Source organism: Cavia porcellus, unplaced genomic scaffold (assembly GCF_034190915.1).
Source record: "Cavia porcellus strain 051 isolate PalLab524CR breed Dunkin Hartley unplaced genomic scaffold, mCavPor4.1 scaffold_8, whole genome shotgun sequence".
Taxonomy (NCBI): Eukaryota; Metazoa; Chordata; class Mammalia; order Rodentia; family Caviidae; genus Cavia; species Cavia porcellus.
Window position 1 is genome coordinate 39,163,238 of NW_026947491.1, and position 23,196 is coordinate 39,186,433.

General features: G+C 47.5%; 1 protein-coding gene across 11 annotated transcripts in view; it reads right to left on the reverse strand.

Annotated features, from left to right (window-relative positions):
• Positions 1-4,314: 4,314 nt before the first annotated feature.
• Positions 4,315-23,196, reverse strand: part of Vdr (vitamin D receptor) — a 52,170-nt gene continuing 33,288 nt past the window's right edge. For all 11 annotated transcript variants that reach the window (XM_063254635.1, XM_063254634.1, XM_063254638.1 and 8 more), the window contains 6 exons: positions 17,732-17,916; positions 17,454-17,556; positions 15,076-15,256; positions 9,323-9,474; positions 9,032-9,148; positions 4,315-7,580 (listed from right to left, as the gene is read on the reverse strand). In XM_063254635.1, the coding sequence (XP_063110705.1) occupies positions 7,321-7,580; positions 9,032-9,148; positions 9,323-9,474; positions 15,076-15,256; positions 17,454-17,556; positions 17,732-17,916 (998 nt within the window). In that variant the 3' untranslated portion in view covers positions 4,315-7,320. The remainder of the gene's footprint in view (positions 7,581-9,031; positions 9,149-9,322; positions 9,475-15,075; positions 15,257-17,453; positions 17,557-17,731; positions 17,917-23,196) is intronic.

A 23,196-nucleotide genomic window follows, 5' to 3' on the forward strand; every position in this document is an offset into this window, starting at 1 on the left:
ACACTGGGGTCCTTACTTTTAAAACAGTAAAGGGGCTGGACGCAGTGGCCCCTGCCTATAATCCCAGGCCAGGCCTGAGGCAAGAGGATCATACAGTTGAGACCAGTCTGAGTAACTAAGTGATTAGGTTTAACCCTGTCTCAAAACAAAAAGTGTTGGAGATGCAGGTCAGTGAGAAAGTCCTGGGTTCAATCCCCAGTAACAGACAGACAGGCCGACAGAGACAGACAGATGCACAAAGAGAAAGAGGTTCTAAGACATTTGAGAACTGGAAAACGGGTAGGCTGGGAGATGCATGCTCAAAGGTGGGGACAATTGGAAGCCACAGTGGTTTGAGTTTCAACACCTAAAAGGACCTAGAACCCTGGAGAGATCCTGATGGGATTTCTGCTGACCCATAAAAGTAGGCTTGTACGAAATGCTGAGTTTAAATGAATGAGAAATGATGACACAACAGATATACAGATCAAACCTGACCTTGAATTTTGTACTGATTCTCCCTTCTGTGGGCTCCAGCCAGTCCTTACTAGAGAACACCAACATTAATGACAGGTCAGTAACACGTGGGGTGAAGTCCAGGTTGGGGAAAGTATTCTTTATTTATTTAGTGGGACGCTGGAGGATGAAGTTGGCAAAGGACATAATCGAAAGACTTTGAGGATAGTACAGTAGCTGCAGGTGCATGAGTTTCAAGGTCATCTTCCCATCTTCCTTTTTCCCACACTTACCCTCTTTCTCAGGCAGGTTCAAAAGTGGCCAGATGGGTCTCTTAAGTAGCACACCTGCCCCCTTGTGGCCGTATGGTCCAGTGGCATCTTCCCCTAACTCCAGTATTCCTAAACAGAAGCCTCTAGTAACAGAGGCCCAGATCTGGAGGAGGAGCCAAACAGAGCATTAACTCTGAGATTAACTCGGGGTCCAGCAAAGATCAGTGTTCAGAGCACGAAGAGAATGCTACCTCCTTGAGGAGACTTCTTTGACTGTCCATCCTTGCTTGGCTGTCCAATAACAATGCAGCTGGCCATTACGATTGATGACTACATGCCTTGTACTGTGAGAAACGCTTTTCACAGATCACAGTTCAACATCAGATCTACCGAGTGGCTACCACTGTTGCCTTTTTCTTTTTCCTTTGTTGTGGAATTTTTTTTTTTAAACTGGGAATTTAACCCACGGCCTTTGCACTGAGCTATATCTGCCCTCCCCGCTTTAAATTTTGAGACAGGGTCTCGCTAAATTGCTAAATTGCCCAGGCTGGCTCAAACTTTCAATCCTCCTGCCTCTTCTGAGGTTACAGGTGTCCACCACCACATCCAGTTTATTGCCATTTTACAGAGAAAGAAACTGAGGCTCCAGAACTTTCAGTGGAACTAAAAGATCATATGAGCAGCAAGTGGCAGAGCCAGGAGTGGAACCAAACAGTTAAATGGTGCACTCTGGCTTCCACTGGTATTGCCTTATAATCATCTTATAATCTTCTCCCACCAGACTGTGTGGAGCAGTGACTGTCATATTCATCGTTCTGTCCCAGCACTGAGCCAGTGGTGTGGATCTGAGCTTAGCAACACTGGAAGCTCTATACAATCACACTGGGGCACAGAGGGGATCGCAGCGTTTCGTTTGCAGTGTAGGTGGTGTTCAGGACTCCAGGCCCAGGTGTGGTCTCCATTGCTGTGAACCCAGAGGTGGCCTAGGAAGCCAGACAGCCGGTCCCTTGTTCATGTTGCTGGTGTGAGCAAAGGTGAATTCTACCAGGTCCCCTCAATAGCAGGGACTTAGGTCTTGCTAGCCCTGTCAACATCACAGAGCTAGAGAAATGACTGTGAAGAGGAAAGAGTAGGGGCCCATTAACTCAAGCATATTCCTTAGGGCAGCAGCACCCCCTAGTGGTAAAGCCCACGATGATTTCAGAAAAAAACATCATGGTAGAGGAGCCTGGAAATACCCTCCTTGGAAGGTAGTTCCTGAACTCTTTGCTGTCTCCTTCCCCAGAATCAGAAAGATGGGCCTCGAACTTTTCTGGCCTCTTCCAAAGTCACAGTAGCTTACCGAAAAACAACTTGCCTGGTTACATAAAATGTGAAGAGACATACCCTAATCCTGTTGACCCTACTCAGGAAAGAATGACCTAGCTCAAGCCATGCTCTGGTAGGGACAGCCTGCATCCAGTGACTCACTGATACAGAAACAGAAAATCTCATCTGTCTCAGCTCAACTCCAGGAAAGCCAGAGACCTGTCTCAACGTCGGAGCAGGTTGAGGTTGAGACCTCTGAGACCGCATTTCAGCACAACTTTTCCCTCTGCCTGATCCAACCTCCTTCCCTTCCACCAAAGCGGATGATCCTGAAACATTTTTTCCCCAGCAAACTCCATGCAGCATGGTCCAGTGAAATCTGTATGCTTGGTGTCCATATGGACCTGAGAGTACCTGTCTGGAGCAGTGAGTGTCCAGAGTCCCCTCACCAGTTGCCAGCTCCATACCTCCTTTCTTGGTGATTCAGAGCATATTCTCCGTATCCACTCTGGCTCCTTGCACACAGTGAGAACCATTCACTGCTAGGATGTTAGAATTATGACACACCTCCTTGGCCCTGCTAAGAATGCCAGATGGCATTTAGCTTCCTTGAGCCTGCAGGGGCCCAGGGGCTGGTAGACAACCCCACACTGCATACATAGGCAGCTTCCAAGAAGTCCCTGCAGAAGCCAGAGGCACAGACATAGAGGCTCTAGCCAACTAGCAGGGTCCTGGTGGCTTGATCCCCACATTGAAGGAGTCAATATTCTCCACACACCAATGACCTAATTATGCTATCTGATGCGCTGGGTCTATGAACCTCAGGGATGTGAAGTGTTTTCTTTTATGTTTCTTTTGAGGGGCAGAACTATTCACAGCAGTCCAAATGCAGCATAGCCTGCTAAAGAGGAGGATTTTTATATACACATTTTTTCCATGCGAGGTTCTCCACATGAGGTCAACAGAAGCACACTGGGCCAGCATCTTCAGCAAGTCATCCAAAGCTGATACCGGTGCAGTCCAACTAAATTTCTGAGATGACAAAACTATTTTTCTTCACTGTCCCTGAGGCTAATGAACACTAACCACTGAAACTGAAGCTTGTGTAGTGAAGCTAAAAGATCGTTGTAATTTAATATCAATTTTTATTTTTATTTTTTTTTGTCTCTTTTTTTATCGGTACCAGGAATCAAACTCACGACCGCCTGCTTGCAAGGCAGGTGCTTATGCCGCTGAGCTAAATCCCCAGCCCCATATCAATTATTTTAAATTTAATAGTTACTTGTGGCTAATAGCTACTCCATTGAACAGCACAGATACAGGACCAAAAGTTAGAAAGTGAAAACTTCAAATCATTTTAGCCTAATTTTAAGAACTGTGAGTCAGGATCTTGTCTCTCTCTCTCTCTCTCTCTCTCTCTCTCTCTCTCTCTCTCTCTCTCTCTCTCTCTCAAAAATAGCCTAGCCCTTCTAACGGCACATTTTAGCCCATGGTTTGATATCTTTTCGGATGCTTCTGAAAATTAACCCATCAGGTTTCCAGGCTAATTTATCTGAAACATGTATACTGGCTGGGCCTGCTTACCCCATTTATAGATCACAAGGCTGTGTCCTGGGTTGGTAGCTCTCATTTGTGTTTAGTCATGCTAGCTTTCATCATGAACCTCACATCTTTGCAGAGGGGGCTGTATGGATCGTTGCTTCTCTGGGCCCTTGGGAGTCCTACATATGCTTAAGAGTCATCTGCAGGGGCTGGGGATTTAGCTCAGCGGCATAAGCGCCTGCCTTGTAAAGCAGGCAGTTGTGAGTTCGATCCCCGGTACTGATAAAAAGGAAAAAGACAAAAAAAAAAAAAAAAAAAAAAAGTCATCTGCAACCCTCTAAGTCACTGGCACGGCAGCCATCTCTATGCAGGGTACATCTCTGTCAATAGCCATCTCGCTTTCATGTTGAGGTTCTCAGGGAGGTGCCACACTTAATTGGGCCTGATGCATTTGAGCAAAGACTACCTTAGGGCAGACAGAGCACACTTTGATGTAGCACATCCAGTTCCTCTTCTTGGGGCCCACTATAGGAATGGATACCTCCCTTAAATCCTCCAACAAGTCATTTGTCAGGCTCCTCAGCTCAATAGGACACAGTATAAGGTAGCAGTTAATGAACGGCCTCTGGAGTCAGCTGCTCAGGATCCAAGTCCCATCGCTCTCACCACCAGTGGAGCTTGAGACAAGTCATCTCCTCTGTCAAATGAGAGTAATAATAGCCCACCACTTTTAGGGTCCTTATAAGGATAAAGCAAGTTGGTTTTCACGAAGCATTTATTTACAGCAGTACTTGCACGAAGTAAGTGCTATATAAGCCATTTTTATTACCATAAGTGAAAATTTTTTTATTGGTTTACTTGATAAACTGCTGGAAAACACTCTTTTACTCTGGAAATCACTCAGGGGGCCTTCCGCTGCTGCTTGATGTCCAGTGCTCACCACATTTGTTGCACATCTTGACTTTTTCTGCTGTCCTCACCTCCTGCTCCTGCTGCTCTCCAGCTTGAAGGCTTCCCTGTCTGGGAATTTTTGTTGATTTCCCATCTTGGTGGACACTTTCCTTCATTTGCAGTATGCATTTGTAAAATTGTAAATTTATCAATGCCTACCTTCATGCTCTTAGTCTAAAATAGACTAGATGATACCATTTTCTTCCAGTTCAGAGGCTGCCCCCCCACCCCCCGCAAATGTTCCTCATCCCTTTGTTTTTTTTTCTCAGCTCCCAGACTTTTTCTTTGGAAGTGGCCTGGTGGTTATGGGTCCTTGGACTGAGTCCCTGATGTTCTCAGGGGTCCAGTGGAGTTCCCTGGGGAGGGCAGGGCCAGGGGGAGATCTGGGAAGGTAGACACATTACAAAGACCAATGCGCTTTATTAACAACGCAACAAGAACATACAGGGCTAAGGCGGAGCCCAAAGGCCAGAGCTACGTGGAGGGGCAGGTATCAGATTCACACTGAGGCAGAGGCAGAGAGCCCCTCCTGAGGACTCCATGGAGCTGCATCCCAGGGAAAGGAGGAAGGCGTCCCAGATCTAGACATGCTGCAAAATCCAGGCCTTCCCCAGGGGACTGAGTCAGCTGCCCAGGGCATGGAAAATAGGGTGGTCTAGTGAAAAAGGGCACTGGACCCTGACTCCAATTTCTTGGAGTCCCGCCTTGACTTCTAACTAGTTAGATGTCATCGTTTGGCTAAATCATGCTCTTCTCTTAAAGGTCAGTTTCCTTTTACAAGGACACTGGACTAGTTCAGCAATTTTCAAGCTCTACTTTCCATGGAACAGTAAGCTAGATCAAGGTGTTGTGCAGCTAAAATCGAAGGTGTTTCCCTTGTATAACAATCAAAACAGTAATAATCATTAATATATAGCATTTTCACGATGTAACCCCCCATAAACAGGTCTAAATCAGTGGTGCCTGCTACTCTTGATATCTGAGGATAGTACAAACGGAGTCTGATTCTGAAACAGCTCATATCTAACACGTTTACTATGAAGCCATATGTGCACTATTCTACACCACAATGTGGCCCTAACATTTTTTTCATCTGAAGAATCCTGAGAAATGCTGGCAGGGCTGGGTGCACACCGACAGCTTTGGCATTTTTTTTTTCTTTTTTCTTTTTCATTTTTATCGGTACCGGGGATTGAACTCACAACCGCCTGCTTGCAAGGCAGGTGCTTATGCTGCTGAGCTAAATCCCCAGCCCCGCTTTGGGATTTTTGAATCTGATGCCTTTTGGGGTTTTCAGGGAAAAACAGGTGTCAATGGAAGGACATCTTCGGGGGTTCAGCAAGGTCATCTCAAGGTCCCTCTCTGAGTCCCTGGGGATGAAGTCCCTCTGTGCTGGTCCCATATACCTATGGCAAGGAATTCACCCTGGGAGAGGTGGCCCGAAGGCTCCTGTCTCCTGGGCTGGACTAGCTAGAAAGGAGAAATAATGTCTGAGTGATGCACCCCACCTGCCTTGCTCATAGGTTGCATTTCACTTATAGGTGATGGGGTGAGAACAGGAAGGGAACCAGCCCCGCAACACTCCACCACCACGTGCTCTGGCCAGCCCTCCTGTACATACACCCTGAAGCAAGTGCTGGTGCCTGCTTCCACATCTGCATAGCAGTATTATGATTATAGCCGGGCAGCTAGAGCCCTGCTCCTTCACATCATCCCACCAGGTGGAGATGTGGCTGCTACCCATTGGTGAGTCACAGACGGGGTCTGCTGGTCCAGGATGGGCCGACTTCTGGGGCACTGTTGGTGAGGGGAGAATGAAGTCCCCTTCTGGGGCAAAGTAGGAAGGCCTACTGTCCTTGGTGAGAGGTAAGGTGCTGGCAGAGTGAGGAATGAGAGAGTGACAAGGACTCTCTGAAACCTGATGATAATTCATATGGGCTGCTATATGGAAGCTGGAGAGACCACAACCCTTTGACCACCTCCCTAGATTCAGTCCCTGGGCTTTGTGAAATGTATAGCTTGGGGCCACTATCCACAGCCCTTTGGGGAAGCTGGCTTTGTCTGTTCTCCACTGCCCAGGCCCTGTGATCTACCTTCTTGGGGCTTCTCAGAAGATGGGTTCCCAGCCAGTAGCTCGAGTGATGTAAAGGATGCCCACCATACCAGAGCTGCTGCCCACCAGTGAAAGAGTTATCATGACAAAGGGATGAAGGTGGGGACTGCAGGGTAGGTGTAGGGAGTCATGACCTTAGCTATTTTAGATTTGGTCATCCTTTGAGTGTCCCAGGCCAACCAGGAGTGGGAGGAGGCCCCGTGGTGCTCACTTGCCTGGGACAGAACAGCATGGATTGGTTGCAGGATAAGATGAGAGGAGTGGGCTGGTTTGGATCCTGGGTGGGAAGGGGAAGGGAATGCCCTCTGGGCTCTGGACATGTGGACCTAGTATGAGGGAAGTGTGAGCAACCCTGTCCCTGAGGAATGGTGCCTTTCTCCTGCCTGCTTTCCCTGAGCACCAGCAGCAGCCTTGCCAGGAGTGCAGGGGCATCCCTGGGAAAAATCTTACCTCCAGCCACTGCCCTCTGCTCCTACTTGAGTTTCTTTCTCTCATGACTGACACCTCAAGGGACTGAGGGCAGCCTGTGGCTCGCAGGAAAGGGGGACCTGGTATTAGGCCAGGTGGAGAAGGGAGATGGCAGAGGAAGAGCTGAGCTCCAGGAGGGATGGGAGGAGCTGCTGGGCCACCATCAGCCCCAGACCTGGGCACCAGGCCCTGGAGGAGTAGCCTCGCCCAGGTGCCACTGCACTGAGCTAGTTAGGAGATCTCACTGCCAAACACCTCGAGCACGAGGGGTGTGAGCTTCATGCTGTTCTCTGGCTGGAAGGAGAGGCTGCGGTATTGTTTGGAGTGCTCCTCATTGAGGCTGCGCAGGTCAGCCAGCTTCTGGATCATCTTGGCGTAGAGCTGGTGGTTGCCTGGGGGTGGGTGGCGACAGCGGATATAGGTCTGAAGTGTGTTGGACAGGCGGTCCTGGATGGCCTCGACCAGCTTGGCATCCTGCACTCCAGGTCGGTCTGAGAAGACACAGGGCCTCTGAGCAGTGTCTCCTGCTGCTCAGTGTCACTATACCTACCTACCAGGGTCACCCAGCTCAGCAACCCGGGCTGCCCTCATGACTGTTGACCTGCACTTCCCACTGCATCTAGGATCAAGTCCCTTTGTGGGCCCATGGGGACCTGCCCCATCTCCCCTCACTCCCTCTGTCTCTGCACTGTCCTTGCTCCAGGACCCTGATGTACCCACTCTCTGGCCTGTAGGAGTCACTTTGGTATTATGTCTCTTGAACTCTATTCTTTGCTTGCCTGAGTAATCCTTTGGGTAGCAGGTTAAAAGGCCTTCCTCGAGCCAGCATGTCATCCCAGCACTCTGGGAAGCTGAGACAGAAAGATTGCAAGTTCAAGCCTACCTTGGGCAACTTAGTGATTTAGGCAGATGCTGGCTCAAGAATAAAAGAAAAAAAATTTAAGAAAGGTCTAGGGATGTATCTCAGTGCAAAAGCCCTAGGTTCAATACTCAGGACCAAAAAATAAAAGACATTCTTCACGAAGGCCAGTCTTGAAACCCTCTACCTCCTGGATTTTATTACCTCCTTCCTGCAGTTTTACTTTCCCATAGTGTCACATACAGCTTTGTTTTGGAACCGCTCACCATATTAGGATTAGTTGTTAAATGGCATTTAACCTTGCTTCCTAAGCTTCAAGGGAGAGAAGTCTGTGTCCTGTTTGATTCTGACTCCCTGTGCCTAGCACAGCACCTGGTACCTAGCAGGTGCTCAGGAGGTCACTGTAGATTCCATGAACAAATAAGGAAGTCGATGCTGGCTCAGAGTGGGTCTGGGGAGCCTATATCTATTTCTTGGGCCCTCAGTCCAGGAAAACATCCATTAGCTTGTTCCCTGAACATGGTCCACACCTGGGCAAGGCTGCCCCTTTGGGCTTCATCATCACCCATGTAACATCCCCAAGGCTACATAATTGTGTCTCAGTCTTTTCTCCCTCTTCACACCACTAACAAGCAGACAAGGTCCATGGTCAAAGCACATTGCCTCAAAAATTGATCAGACCGTCCAGGCAGAATCCCAGAATCCCTTGGCAGAATCCCACGGAGCTTAAGTGATAGGAAAGTTGAGTCTGGCTCATGCAACAGCAGAGCCTGAGCATTAGGAACACCCAGGCCTGTCGGTGACCTAGGGAACTTTGTGGTGGTCTGGGGACCCTGTTTATCTGGTTTCACAGAACCCTATGCATCACCTGACATCTTGGCAAAGCAAAACCAAGAGCACTGAGAATCCCTCAACATGCACACTGCGTAAGGGTCATACAAATGCAGCAAAGTGAGTGTCTCCTCGTTTGCCTCTCCTTTTCCTCACTGTTCCCTCCAGATACCCTGCCAACCTCAGGAGGCCTTTTTTCTCCACACTCCCCACTTTCCAGGCCTCTGAGTTCCTCACTGCCAGGCTCCATACCTGGGGAGACAATGCAGATAGCCATGAGCAGGACGTGTTCCTCTTCATGCAAGTTCAGCTTCTTCAGCCCAATCTGGAACTTGATGAGAGGCTCAATCAGCTCCAGGGTGTGTCCAGCTATGAGAGAGAATGGTCAGGTACCATGAGAAAACCTGAGGAGCCATCTACCCCACCTCCAACCCCAGCTGGCCCTGCAATCCCTGTTGTTGCCTAGCCCCCTCCCACATGCCTGACTGGGACCTAAGACCCCGAGAGGGAGCTGGATAAAGTGGAGGCGGAGTCCAGACAAACCTCTGACCACATCACTGACGTTGTATTTGTAGTCTTGGGCGCCACAGTTCCAAGCCATGTCATCCATGGTGAAGGACTCATTGGAGCGCAGCATAATGACCTCAATGGCACTTGATTTAAGCAGCACAATCTGGTCCTCAGAGGTGAGATCTCTGCCAGGGACAGAGGTTGGGGAGAGGTCAGGTTATTGTAACTTGAGACCCTGAAGTCACACAAATGAAGTTTGTGTTTGGAAATATACACCTGCCAGGTGACCAGCCTGTGTCTGGGTCCTTCACTTAGGAGTCTGCAGCCTGGTAGGAATGGACAAGAATGTTTCTTTAACGGATAACAAATCAAGACTAGTCGTGTGTCAAGGTAAGACGTGAAGTAGCTCAGTTATAAAGACAAGAAAACCCAGCGATTAAGCAGCCAGAGCCTCCGGGGATGGGAAGTTCCCATGCTGTAGCACGGACAGGGTACTCCGTGAATGGTATGGCCCCACTCATCTTCAGCTCCCTCCTGTTTCCTTTAACTCCCTTCTTCTTGTCTCCAGTGACTCTCAGCAAACTCTGTCTCCAGAAGCTCTCTGCAGCCCTTGCCCTCATTCCTGTTACCATCAGGACTACTCTGGGCCAGAGCTCCTTGGTCTTACAATAGCTCCCTCCTGGAATCTGGACTCAGGTTTTTCAAGTCTGTCTTTCATCTTTCCTTCTGCTACAGGTAGATGTCACTCTTGGGCCTAGAAATCCTCACTGATTTGAACAGTTCAGGGTCAAGCTAAATCGTCTGTACAACTCCAAACTGTCTTTCCCATTGAGAACTTCACTGGATTTCTTTAAGACCCACTGCATATCACTTGTGCTCTTGCTTCATCATTTCCTCCTCAGCTTTGTTCTTCATATGCTTGTCTTGGACTCTTATTTGTAAGTTACTTAAGGGGAAAACTCTTAGTTACCTTAGTGTTGCCCATATGAGGCTGAGTGGTGAATAAGAGAATCAGCAAGTATGTGCCAATGTGACGAGAGACCAATGGCTATTCTGAGTTATGTGCTGGGTGTCTGTACAATAGCGTGAAACAAGGAGGGCCTACGGATTACTCGCTTCTAGCTTTTCTCTCCTTGGTCCGCCTCACTGGCTCTTCCTGAATGTCCTGCATGCAGACTGTCATCCTCTTCATGGTTGTGCTTTGGGATGCAGCTACAGGAAGCAGACAGGAACTGATAGGAACCTTCTGTGCCCCTGGTTACAGATGATGGAGCTGAAAAGTGGCATGATTGGGGTGACCAGTAAAAGATGTGGGCTGAGAAGTCACACAGTGCTAGGGGTGGAAGGCCCCTCTAGAGACCATTCAGGCAGCCTCCTCCTTCAGCCTGACTCAGAGAGGGCTCTGGGGTGGCCTCTGCAGGCTCACCTTGGTCCCAGGGCACACTGGGTCTCTAGAGCCAGCCAGGAGGTTGTTAGAAAGCTCTGTGCTAACAGCCTCTTGCTGCTATGCTCACCCACTATTGTAGTTTTGTACTCTGAAGGCACACAGAAGCAGACTTCTCCACTAGCCATGAGGCTTCCCTTTAATCATGGCTAATGGGTTTTGAGTTTTTAAAACAGAACTACTATGCCTTCTTCTCATTTTCTTCAGGATGGATAGTCCAACTTGGGACTGAAACTTCTCACCATCCCTATCTTTGTGCTCAGTCCACAATTAAAAAATAAAAACTAACACCACTTCCATTTTGGTTCAAATTCAGTAAGTGCAACAAAATTAAATCTTTGGAAAACATCAAAACAATAAAAGTTGCTTATAGCCACAGTTAACATTTTGGTGTATTTCTTTCTTTTTTCTATACAAATAGAAACTTTCAAAAAACAGAATTGAGTTTATACTAATTCTGTATCACACTTTACATCTTTCTTATAGCATTAAGGTTTTTTTTTTTTTTTTTTTTTTTTGCACTGGGAATTGAACTCACAGCACTCTACCACTGAGCTACCTCAGCCTCTTGTTTACTTTTTTTAAATGTTGAGACAGAATCTCACAGAGTTGGCCTGGCTGGCCTCGAACTTGTGATCCTTTTGCCTCAGCTTTCCAACTCACTAGGATTTCTAGCACATGACATATGCCTGGTACACTAATAATTCTTTTCCTTGGTTCTAAATATGTATAATGTTATAACAGTGAATTATAAATTATTGAATCAGTCTCCCATTTACCTATTTTAGGACTTTTTGATTATTTCTAATGTTTGCTCTTGTTTTGGAGGGAGATTTGAAACAGAATCTCATGTAGATCTATACAGTTCAGGCTGTCTTTGAGTTCCTTACATAGTTCAGGATGGCCTCAAACTTGCAACCATCTTCCTGCCTTGGCCTACTGAGTGCTGGAATTGCAGGCAAGTTTTAATTTTTCTTCTCATAGATAACTCTGTGAGGAATATCTTTGCACATAGAACCTTTGTGCAGTGTCTGACTCAAGATGGATATGAACAAATATCCCCTGGGTCCATGGTGCCCAGACAGGGTTCAGTGAGATCACTTGTTACTGTGACCCAGACACATTGCTCTATGAGGCAAACCTAAGGCAATCTCACGTTCCTACCCAGAGCTGGGAAACACAGGGACTTTCTAAGTGATGCTCACAACCGGAACCAGGGATTGCTGTGGGCGGAAGTAGGCATGGAGCTACAGGCTAATTCTGTGGTGAGAAGTGAGAAAGCTTGTTCTGCGATGACAGGGACCATCTGGTGCTTGGTGCCTGACCCATGAGCCAATCAGGCCTTTGCCAGTCATCATACCCATGGCTACCTAAGACGCCCTGGGTGGATATGTCCCTGTCTCATCTTTTCCACCCAGTAGGCAGAATTGCATCCCTCCTGGTTGGGGTTCCCACATAGCCTGGCATATCTCCTCTCTTTGAGGCTTCGTGCCCACATTTATCTCTCCCATCAGACACAGAATTCCTGCAGGCTACGGACTATATCCTAGTCAATTTTTATCCTTCACAATTTGCATTAAAAAACTCATTGGTTGGATGGAGAAATAAACAAATGAATGTAGAGGAATAGAGAACCAGACAAAGGAAGCTCTGTGACCCTGAAAGGCTGTGACTCTGGAAGGGTCACTAGCCAAGTGACAGAGGCAGCCCACAGAGCTGGGCTGGGGTGGTCTGGTCCTCTGTGTGCCTCAGTTGGCAGTGAGTCCTAGGGGCTCTTGGCTTTCTTGTCCAAGCCTGCTCTGTGCCATTCCCCCACTTGCTCCTGACACCATATCCTCACACATTTGTCTGGAAAGGAGGGAGGCTGGCAAGGTGAGCTGAGAGGGTGAAGGACAGGTAGTGGGAGGAGGGAGTGGGGCCAAGGCTGATCTGCGGTGCAGTCCACACCCAGAACAGCCCATCCAGCCTGGCACCCACACAGAAGTCTCGGCCCGCCTTCCCTCGCACGCCGCCCCCGCCACCAGGCAGCAAGATCAAAGCCACCCAGGACACAGCCACTGTTCCATTTCTTGGAAAAATAATCCCTCTGAATGGAAACCAGCAGAACCAGAGAGCTGCTGGGCCGGCCCCTCCTGGCCCCTGGCCCTGGCTCCCGTCCAGGATCAGTATCCTCTCCATTTGGGGAGTGTCTACATCAATGTCCCCCAACTGCTCTTATTAAGATCTGCTTCCTTTTATCTGCTCTGAGATTTTTCATGTCAAGCCAGAGAGAGAGAGAGAGAGAGAGAGAGAGAGAGAGAGAGAGAGAGAGAGAAAGAAACCAATCCAGAGGTGTTTGTGATCATTGTAACCCATTCGCACCAGTAGCAGGGCAGCTCCACTGTACAGCAATACGTGCCCACTACCTCAGAGCAAGGCTGGTAAACTCTCGGGGAAGTGAGGCTGGAAAGGAAATGAAGGATGCAGACTTTCTCTCAGGCTTGGGAAGAGAAACTGAATGTAAGGTACGAGACAGGGGTCAAGGGCAAGGGAGAAAGATGGAGATCAGGGGTCTTTGTGAAGGGGTCACTGTTGCTGAGGTCTGGTTTAATGAGACTCCTTCTCCTCAGGACCATTTGCCCTCACGTGCCATCCTAGCCATTCCTTAGAACCCCCAGATCTCAGCATTTGGAAAGGCCCCAGGCCAATTGTACTGTACCCCACCAGAGCAAGAAAAGAACTCCTGCACAGACAGGGATTGCTCCTTGGGATCAACCTGAAGCCAGGTGCTGCAGTGTAGACTTTGGCACCTTGAGGTGTTATTTCTCTAGCTATTTACACAAAACAAGATTTTGGAAGACAAAGCATCTACAAACAGTAACGCAAAGTGTGGAGGAGGACAGAGGTGGAATGTGTGTCAGTTCCAAGGGAAGACTCCAGAGGGTAAAACCAGCTGGGTGCAACGCCGGAAACTCAGGCCCTAGCCTTTGTCTGATTGCCATGCTGGCCCCCTACTCCATTCCTGTGACTGAAATATGTTGCGGTTTCTCTCTTCACCATAATTTTCATATTAATTTCACAGAAAAGCTTTAGAGAGTTTCGGATATAAAACAACACCCAGTTGTTTTACACACGGGGTAGAATCAAACCGGGAAGTGCTTTCATTCCGTCATCCAAAGTGTGGGGCTGGAACAGCTTTCCAGGGCTCACTCACAGAGTGATGCTGTGAATTGCTGTCCTCTGCCTGGCAAAAGCGGCTGTTTAGACAATAATGATGGCTCCCCACAGCAGAGGGGTCCACAAAACACTAGATGGCTGCTCACGTCAGTTTTTATCCAGACCTGGCAAACATTAAATAATTTTCCAGCTCCCAGAATCCTAGCACTGAGCCTGAGCATTTCTACAAACTATCCTGCCATTTCTGATACGGTTCCAGCAACTGCTATTGCTTGAAGTGATGATAACATTGCCTGGTACCTGTACTGATGTATTTCTTCTCATTCTCAATCACACTGTGTGTATATTTTATGGCAATGCCCCCAATGAACTTTTGGAAAGAATGAGGATAAAAAATATATACTAATATATATGTATATCTCTCTCAATATATCTACTAAAAGTGATAAAAACTCTATTGTTTTAATATTTTATATGAGTTAAAGTATGTGTTAATCATTAAAGCAATAAAACATAGGAGTGAATGAATAAATTTATATGAATCATCTATCAAGGAAGATCCTTATCCTACTAGAACTCCTATCTATTTACAGTATTTTTTGCAAAAGAATCTAGTATGATTAAGAAATGCTCTTTTAATATAAATTTGGATGTAGTATGACCAGGTCAGATATACCAGTAAGCCTGCCTCCCTCTAAGATTTCTAAATATTTCACAAGTCTACATGCTCTGTGCTTTCTCCTTTCTTTCTTTCTTTCTTTCTTTCTTTCTTTCTTTCTTCCTTTCTTTCTTTCTTTCTCTCTTTTTTTTTAATCGGTACCAGGGATCAAACTCACGACCATGTGCTTGCAAGGCAGGCACTTATGCCGCTGAGCTAAATCCCCAGCCCCTGCTTTCCCCTTTCTATAGGTTCCTTCTGGGCACAGACCTGAAAGAAAGGAAAATACAGTACTGTAGATTGAAATTAAAAAGCCAATTAGAGGATTAGAGTCATGGACACTTGAGATGGAACGCTTCTCCAAGGCTGGCTCACAGGGTGATGCTGGATGGGCTACACTCCATGAAACACAGATCCCAGCTGAGCTAGGGCCTGAGTCTCCAGGGGAAGCACTGGGCTACTTTTCTAAGCCCTTTTCTAGCTCAGGATAGGGTCCCCATTGTCCGAAGCCTTGCAGAAGAGTCTTACCTGAATCCTGGTATCATTTTGGCAAAGCCGATGACCTTTTGGATGCTGTAACTGACCAGGTCAGCCAAGTGGGGCAGCATGGAGAGCTGGGACAGGTCCACTGTCACAGAAGAGTCATCCACGTCTTCTTCTTCTTCTTCATTCAAGTCCAGGTTGGAGAAGTTGGAAGGTTCCATCATGTCTGGGGAGGATGAGGACAGAGAAAGAACTGGTTAAGAAATGCAGGCCAGGTCTCTGCTCCCTGTCCAGGTGAGGACTGAGTGTGTCCTAGCTGCAGAGCCAGCTGCAGATCCCACAGTGACAGATCCCTCGAAAGCTCACTTTGTAGACCCCGGCTTCCCAGGTCTTGCCCTTTCTCTTGTTTCAGCAGTGTGAAACAGTCAAAATCAGACAGCCAGAGATACTAAAGGAAATAAGGCTTCTGAACTATGCTTTTGTAGTCCATGTGTTGTTCCTAATGATCTTTTTTTTTTTGTCTTTTTCATTTTTTATCAGTACCGGGGATCGAACTCACGACCGCCTGCTTGCAAGGCTGGTACTTATGCCGCTGAGCTAAATCCCCAGCCCCGTTCCTAATGATCTTAATAAAACATGAACTTGGGACCTCCTTTATGATCCAAGAATTACAAAGGAGAACATCTACATGCTTCACCTATAGCTGAAAACAAATGTGGTTAAATGCTGACGCTGGCATTTGTAAAGATACAGGGAATTAGGCAATAATACTCACACAGTGGTCAGGTACCGCAGCAGTAAACCTGGGCAGGTAATCTAAAAAGCTATTTGATTGAGGGGTCAAAAACCTATAGTTGAGGCTGGGGATTTAGCTCAGCGGCATAAGCGCCTGCCTTGTAAGCAGGCAGTTGTGAGTTTGATCCCTGGTAGTGATAAAAAGGAAAAAGACCAAAAAAAAAAAAAAAAATCCCAAAAAAACCCTATAGTTATGTGTAAACTTTGACCATTTCCACTAATTCAACATAAAGAAAAAATTTGGAAAAAGTTTATGTATTTATCTGTAAGAAAAGTATTATCTTGCTAAAAAGCTGAAAAACAAGCTAGATAGTCAATGGTGGGGGATTCATTTGTTTTATTATATCTCAGAGTACTCGGCAGCCTTCAAAAACTGTTCTAGGTGCATACCAAATGCCATGGAAATATGATACAATATATCTGTAAGAGAAAGAGGGTAAGTCACTACATAGCAATCTGAATATGTTAGTATAAAAAGATGAGTTAATAGCATAGTGCTAATAGTAATTTTCTTTAGGCAGCAAGATTAAAGATTATATGATAAAATTCATTGGTATATAAATTTTTCATGATAAATATGTATTACCTTTGCATACTATTTTTTAAATTATAAGTTTGAACTTGTTTGAAATTTTATATAAATATATGCTATACTGAATGTATCATTGGTGGGGGGTGAGCACCTCAAGGCAATTCACCTATGGGAAGTTAATTGATGATCAATTAACCTATGATGATTATTAAAAGCTGAAGTAGAGACCAATGTGTGTCATACAAATTGACCCTTACTGACACAGATGTATATGCTATTTAGTAAAAAAAAGCAGAATTTAAAAGGTGGCACAATCCCTGCAAGGTACAGGCCTGGCAGGGTGTGTCAGTCCACGCAGTGGTCAGTGCTTCTCAGCCCCTGCTGCCTGCCCCTCCTGTCCCTTCTGGATGGGTAGCCACACTTGCTCCCACTGCTATCTCCATCCAGCTGGCACTGCGTCCACTCCTACCTCTCCAGATCCAGGCACAGATCTGTCACTGAATCTGGAAGTAGAGGGTCACAGGTGCTCAGAGGGGAGGGGGGCTTTCCATCCTGTGCTTTAAGGCAGGTTCTGTGGGGCGGACCCCAGGGTTGGAAGAGAGGCACAAGGAGAAAGGCCAGCACAGAAGGAGGGTGAGACAGGATGATGATGAGGAAGATATAAAAGGGCCATAGGGAGAAAAATGCTATGCATCCTAGATTCTTGGTGAACCAGAGGGGACAGATCCTCCAGGCCCATGGCAGTGCCCCCGGGTTGGGCAATGGGCCTAAACATTCTCCTTTCTGCGCTAGTTCCACCTCTCGAAGTGTCTAGGGTCATTGAAAGAAATAAGGAGCCCCCAGTAAGGGAACCAGAGCCTGGTTTAGCAGAAGGAGCCTGTGCTCAGGAGGTTGGGCCTGCCACTGGAATCCCTGAGAGGCTTTGTCCTCAGCCAGCCCTGTGCAAGTGGTCCCTGTTCTGGAAAAGAGCAGATTTTCTGAGCATAGTGCTGCCACTCATGTTAGGGAGTTCCCTGCCTCCTCCCACAGGCAGGGCACCCTGAGTGAGGGCGGTGGGGTGGTTCCCTGACACAGTGGTGGCAGGACCCCGGCTTACCTAGAGAGGAGGCGTAGAGATCTGAGCCAGAGGAGGAGGAGTTCCTGGAGAAGCTGGGTGTGCGCCATGGACAATGGGTCTTCTCACTGTCTCGGACTGGAGGCTGGGAGGGAAAGACAGGGTCTCAGACCCCCCATTTTTTAGGCTACCTTCCTGTTGTGGATTTGACTTCTAATGGGAATAGTTTGGAGGGAGGTCAGTGGGGAAGGAGACTTCTCACCGCGCCCCTGGTGTCCCTGCTGCTCCTCTCCCCAACTAGCTGCCAACAGGCTGCATACCCGGAAGTCTCTGAAGTCAGTGTAGCTGGGGTCATAGGTCTTGTGGTGGGCCTCTAGCAGGATGGTGATGATGTGCTGCTGCTCCTCAGACAGCTTGGGCCTCAGGCTGTCCTTCAAAGCCTCCTCTTCCTTCCGCTTCAGGATCATCTCCCGCTTGCGCTGCACCTCTTCATCTGTCAGGATGACTGCCACATGGAGGAAGAGGAGTTAGGAGGGCTGCCTGCAGCACCTCCAGGACACCTAACTCCAGTGAGCCCAGACTTGCATGGAAGGGGCTGGCTGTCTTGCCGTTGGGTCTTCCTGGAGGCCCTGCTTCTGTGGGCAACTTCATATCTAGATAGAGGAAACTGCCTGGGAGAGGAAGAAAGTGGCTTCGGAAGGCCGGATGGTCTGACATTAAGAGTCTGTATTTTCAAGAGTGTAAGCTTTGGGGCCACGTGTGGTAGCAGACGTCTGTAATACTAGCTACTAGGAGCCCAAGGCAGGAGAATCCCAAGTTTCAGCCCGGTGTGGTCAATTTAGACCCTGTCTCAAGATGAAGTAAAAGAGACTGGGGATATAGAGTGTTTGGCTAGCTTGTGCAAGACCCAGGCTTCAATCCCCAATTCTACAAAAATAAACAAGTTGTGGGACATGGGCCTAGCTGTTCAAGCCTCTCTCTGGGTGTTTGTTGTTTCTTTAATAAAATGAGAAATTTGAATAATATCCTCTAAGGTACATTTCTTATTTCTGCCATAAAATATTTGTGCTCACATACATGTGTGTGTATGTGTAAGGGGAGCATGATAACATCTCCTTCTAAGGACAGATTGCTTTGAGAGCTGGATGGTGTTTGGCAAAGCATGGATGCTCACTAAACTGTGGGCCCTTCCTTTCCCTTGGGCCCCACCATGGTCCACGATCTTGCAGAAGATAGCAGGGTAAAGCAGGAGTGAAAGGGGAACTGTGTGTCACTTGTGTCCTGGAAGGTATGGGATGTGTTTCCCAACATGGAACCCAGGTATCTCTGGCCAACATAGAAAGAATTTGTCTCTTTGGTTCTCTGCACAACAACCCCTCCTCTGGCCTGTCCAGTCTTGAAATTTCTGCTCTGAGAAGCTTTGAGCCGTCTTGTGGAGTGCCTAAAGTCTGACACCTACAGTTCTAATCTAGGAAGCCCTCTCCACATTGCTAGCTGGTGTCCCATTATGGGAAACCCTCTGCCACCCATGGGTTTGTGTAGGGGCTTCTGCTGTACTGCTCTGGGGTAGCTGCCTTGGGTGGAGAATGGAACAGGGATGCCTGGCACAGCAACTGGGCAAACAGACCTCCTGGCCAGGGCTTGCAGAGCGCTGACGGAAGCAGTGGGCACTGAGGCCCTCTGCCTGTAGCTACTTGCTGTATGTTGGAGCTGCCAGGGCATCTGCCCACAGAACTGGGGCATTTCACAAGAGCAGGGAAAGGCACCAGAACCCCAGAGTGGGTAGGTTCCAGGCTTTGAGAAAGGTGGGTTGGCTCAGGCCCCTTGGTAGAAGGAGCCTTGAGAAGTTGGTGTTAGTGGAGAAGGGTCTAAAATGTGTGTGAGGTGGTGGGGGTGGAGCCACAGGCATGGCAGGAAGAAGAAACAGTGAAAATGGAGCGTTTCCTATGTTGTTGAGTTAAGGCAGACCAAGAGGAGAGCTGGGAGGAGGCCACGCCCAGATGAATGAATCACCTGCCTAAAGAGCTGCCATGCCTCCTCCCACAAAGAGTGTCTGCTCACCCCTAAGAGGACAGGCAAGGTGGGAAAGGGAAGGGGTGAAGGCCCTGACCTGTTCTTCTAGGGATGGAGAGCTAGGGAGGCCAGTCCCTGCTAGTTGCACCATGGGCATCCATAGATCTGGTGCTCAGCTACTGGGCTTCAACGTCCTTCTGTGCTCTATGATGTTACCCCTCTGCTGAGGCTCTTTTGTGGGCCCTGTACTGCTTACCACATCCAAGCCAAAAGTCAAGATTATCTGTGATTTGGCTTCTTCCTGACTTTCTAGTCTCATTCCCTACACCTCCAGACACAGATTCTGCTCCAGACTTGTTGGGCATGGGCTGGCCTGTGAGCATGACCTGCTCACACTTGCTACTGCCTTTCCACCTGTGCTGGGTGCCTGAATATCTGGGGCATCTCTCCCCAATGGCTGTGACAGCTCCATCGCTCCCTCAGCACCCAGTTCATCACCTTCTGCCACAAAGCCTTTCTTGATTGCCCTGATCCACACCAAACTCTTATTTTCTGTGCCTGCCATAGCCTTTCTTCTGCCTTGTGGCACCTAATTGTCCTCTGGTCTCCAAGACTCATGGTTAGAACAGGTTTTAGTAAGTGTTCACAGAGAGAACCTAAGAAGTTTCAAGATCACCTTCATTGTACTGCAGAGTACTTAAGGGCAGGGGCCCTGCCTTTAGAGTTTTGTGTTTTACCTACAAAAGCATTCAGGAGGCTTCCTGGTGAAGCTGTTTGCTGGGTGGTCTGTACCAACCGAGAAACACAGCAACACAGCTTGCACTTACTGTGCAAATCATTTTCTTGGGTTCAGGGAAGGATAGTGAGTAGTACCCTAAGCCACTTGTACCTTGAAATGTCCGGTATGACACACACAGTATGCCAGACCACAGCAGAGCTGAGAGAAGCTTACTTTTTTTTTTTTTTTTTGGTGTTGTTTTTGGTACTGGGGATTGAACTCATGACCTTGTGCCTGCCGTGCAGGTACTTGCGCCACTAAGCTAAATTCCCTGCGAGAAGCTTACTTCTTTTACTTAAATAATTGTGAATGAAATATTTGCAAGACAGACTATCACGTAGCACGACACCAGTAATATTCCATGATCTTTTCTCCATGAGTCAGAGGCATCATTTTGAATAAGCATTGAACCTTGCGGGACCAGATTACGAGCTCAGAGTCATAGCTTTGCAGTCCCTCTGCTACTTTTCACAGCCTTCAGGCTCCGCCCCCCTGGTATGCTGCCACGTTATCTCTTCCACAGGTGCCTGGCTCTGAAGTGTGCCTTCCTTGCCTGAAGAGGGACCTCTGATTTGTTAGGAGACAGAGATCCTGGTGATCAAGCTTGGTGGAACAAAAACATAACAACAATGGATAACGTACAGTCTTTTAAAAAATGTTCCAGATACATTTCTAAATGCTTTGTGTACATCAACTCACATATATTTGGTCTTTATAATAATCTTTTAAGGTAGGGGTTATTATTATTTCAATTTTGCAGATGATGAACTGAGGTCTCGTGAAACCACATATTGTGCTCAAAGTCACACAGCTAATGAACGATAGAGCTGGTATTCAGACCTGGCAGTCTGGTTCTGGAGTCAGTGGCTGTAACCACAAGCTCAATTTGCATCTGATTAATAAACTAGTTGTGACTGCGCCTAGGACTCTGGCTCTCAGCCATGGGACCTGACACTCGGGGTGTTCCAGTCCATCCGAGGAGTGTGAGAACTAAATAAAGCAGGAAGACTTGAAAATGATTCACTTTAAGAAGACAAAGAAGTTTCACAGTTAAAGTTACAACACCCTTTTCCCAATTGCTTGTCCCCAGTAGCAGTTTTGGTCCTGTGGGGAGGTGGGGGCCACACTACAAGTAGAAACTGAAAGCCCCCCTCAGACTGCATTGCACATTGTGTAGGGACTCAGTAAGCCATTGGTCTCATGAATAGGCAGACACTGCTGTGATTTTATGAAATAATTTGTGTGTAAAGGTATTAATTTCATGGGAACTTTTTAAAAATTATTTTCTCAAATAACTGATGCCTTATAGGAAGATACACGTTTTGAAGTGAAAAACCACTGACCTAGAATAAGCTAAGAGGATTTACTGTTTTGTTTTTTGAGTACTGGGGATTGAAGCCAGCATTGAGCTATCCCAGCCCTTTTTATTTTTTATTTTGAGACACGGTCTCACTGAGTTGCTACATTACACAGGGTGGCCTCAAACTTTCTTGATCTTCCTGCCTCGGCCTCCCGAGTAGGTGGACTACAGGTGCACATAACCCTTTGCACCCAGTAAGAGCTAAGGGTTCAATTAGCTCTCAACTGAATGAAGTGTGTGAGCTTTGGTGCCTGGAGACTGTAAAAGCTATTCACTGCTCAAAAGCTTTCCCAGCTCCCTTCTAAGCTCCTTGTTGGGTGGAAAACAGTTTTGCCCAAGTTATTCGCAAGCAAGATGTGTTCCCAGTTTAATGAAGTCTAGAATCAAATTGGGAAGTGAAGATCTATGGACATGAGTAATTTAAAAACATTGCAAGATGCCAGTGGTAGCCTAAGGACAACTAGGAAGAGGCTATAACATTTTTTCCAAATGAATAGCATAGACAATATCTGGTTTGGGATAATCTTACTGATCTCTAGAGACCAGTGATGATATAGAGATAGAAGGAGCATAGTGGGGAGCTAATATTCATTCATTCAGCATGTATTTATGAGCACCTACTACATTCCAGGTGCTGTGCTAATACTGGAGAGAAAAGACATATGTATGTAAAAACATTAATGCTTACATCATAGGTGACTCTGTGCAGGATGGGTACAGTGTAAGCAAGATTCGAGAACTCCACCATGAGTGTCTTGAATTGGAAAAAAGGGTCTTTGTGGGGATTCTCTTTAGTTTATCCCATAGGGCTCCAGGCAGTGCCTGGAGATGAACAAGGAAGTGAGTCTGAGCCCTAGGGAGCTCTGGGAGGTCATCCTGGATGAAGCCACAAGCCTGGCCTTTGGGAGCAGACAGACCTGTCTTATCAGCTCAGAGGCATCATGCTTTAATTTCTTTCAGCTTTCCTTAGCTACTAAAAACATAGAAGTATTTACAGATTTAGGGGTTGTTGTAAGCGTTTAAGAAGAACAAGCCTACTGGCACATAGCAGATGGTCAGCAGTTATGGCTCCTCTCCTTTCCCTTCTTCTCCCACAGCCCTGGGTTTTTGGTTCCTTCCTAAAGTTGTACAAATGTTGAGGCACTTGACCCTCTCAGAGATGGCTAGGCCTCGGGTATGAAAGCCAGCACAGGGGATCCTGAGCAGCTCTTCAAGACCCGGACACAAAAGACTGGGCTACCTCAGGCAGGAGCTTCGTCTCTTCTGGAACAATCCACCTTCAGGGTGGTAGAAAGGAGGGGCTTTGTGCTGGCCACATGATTTATTATTGTAAATTGGAGCTCTGGGCCCAGTGCCGCCAGCCCATCCTCAGCTCACCACAGCTCTCTGTAATGATGTCACGAGAGCAGGTGGGTAAGATGGGGTTGGGGGATTCCACGGGAGCAGGACTAATCTGAGGCATTGAGCTCATTTTGGATGATGATAGCTCCACGTGGTGTGGTATTCTTGGGACAGGGGCCCCTGATTCAGCACCTGGGGCCTGCTGGTGCCCTCATCATGGATATCTTACTCCTCATAGGAACCCAGAGGGGCCTAAGAGGGGAACATGAGTTGGACTCTGGTCCCAGCGTGGC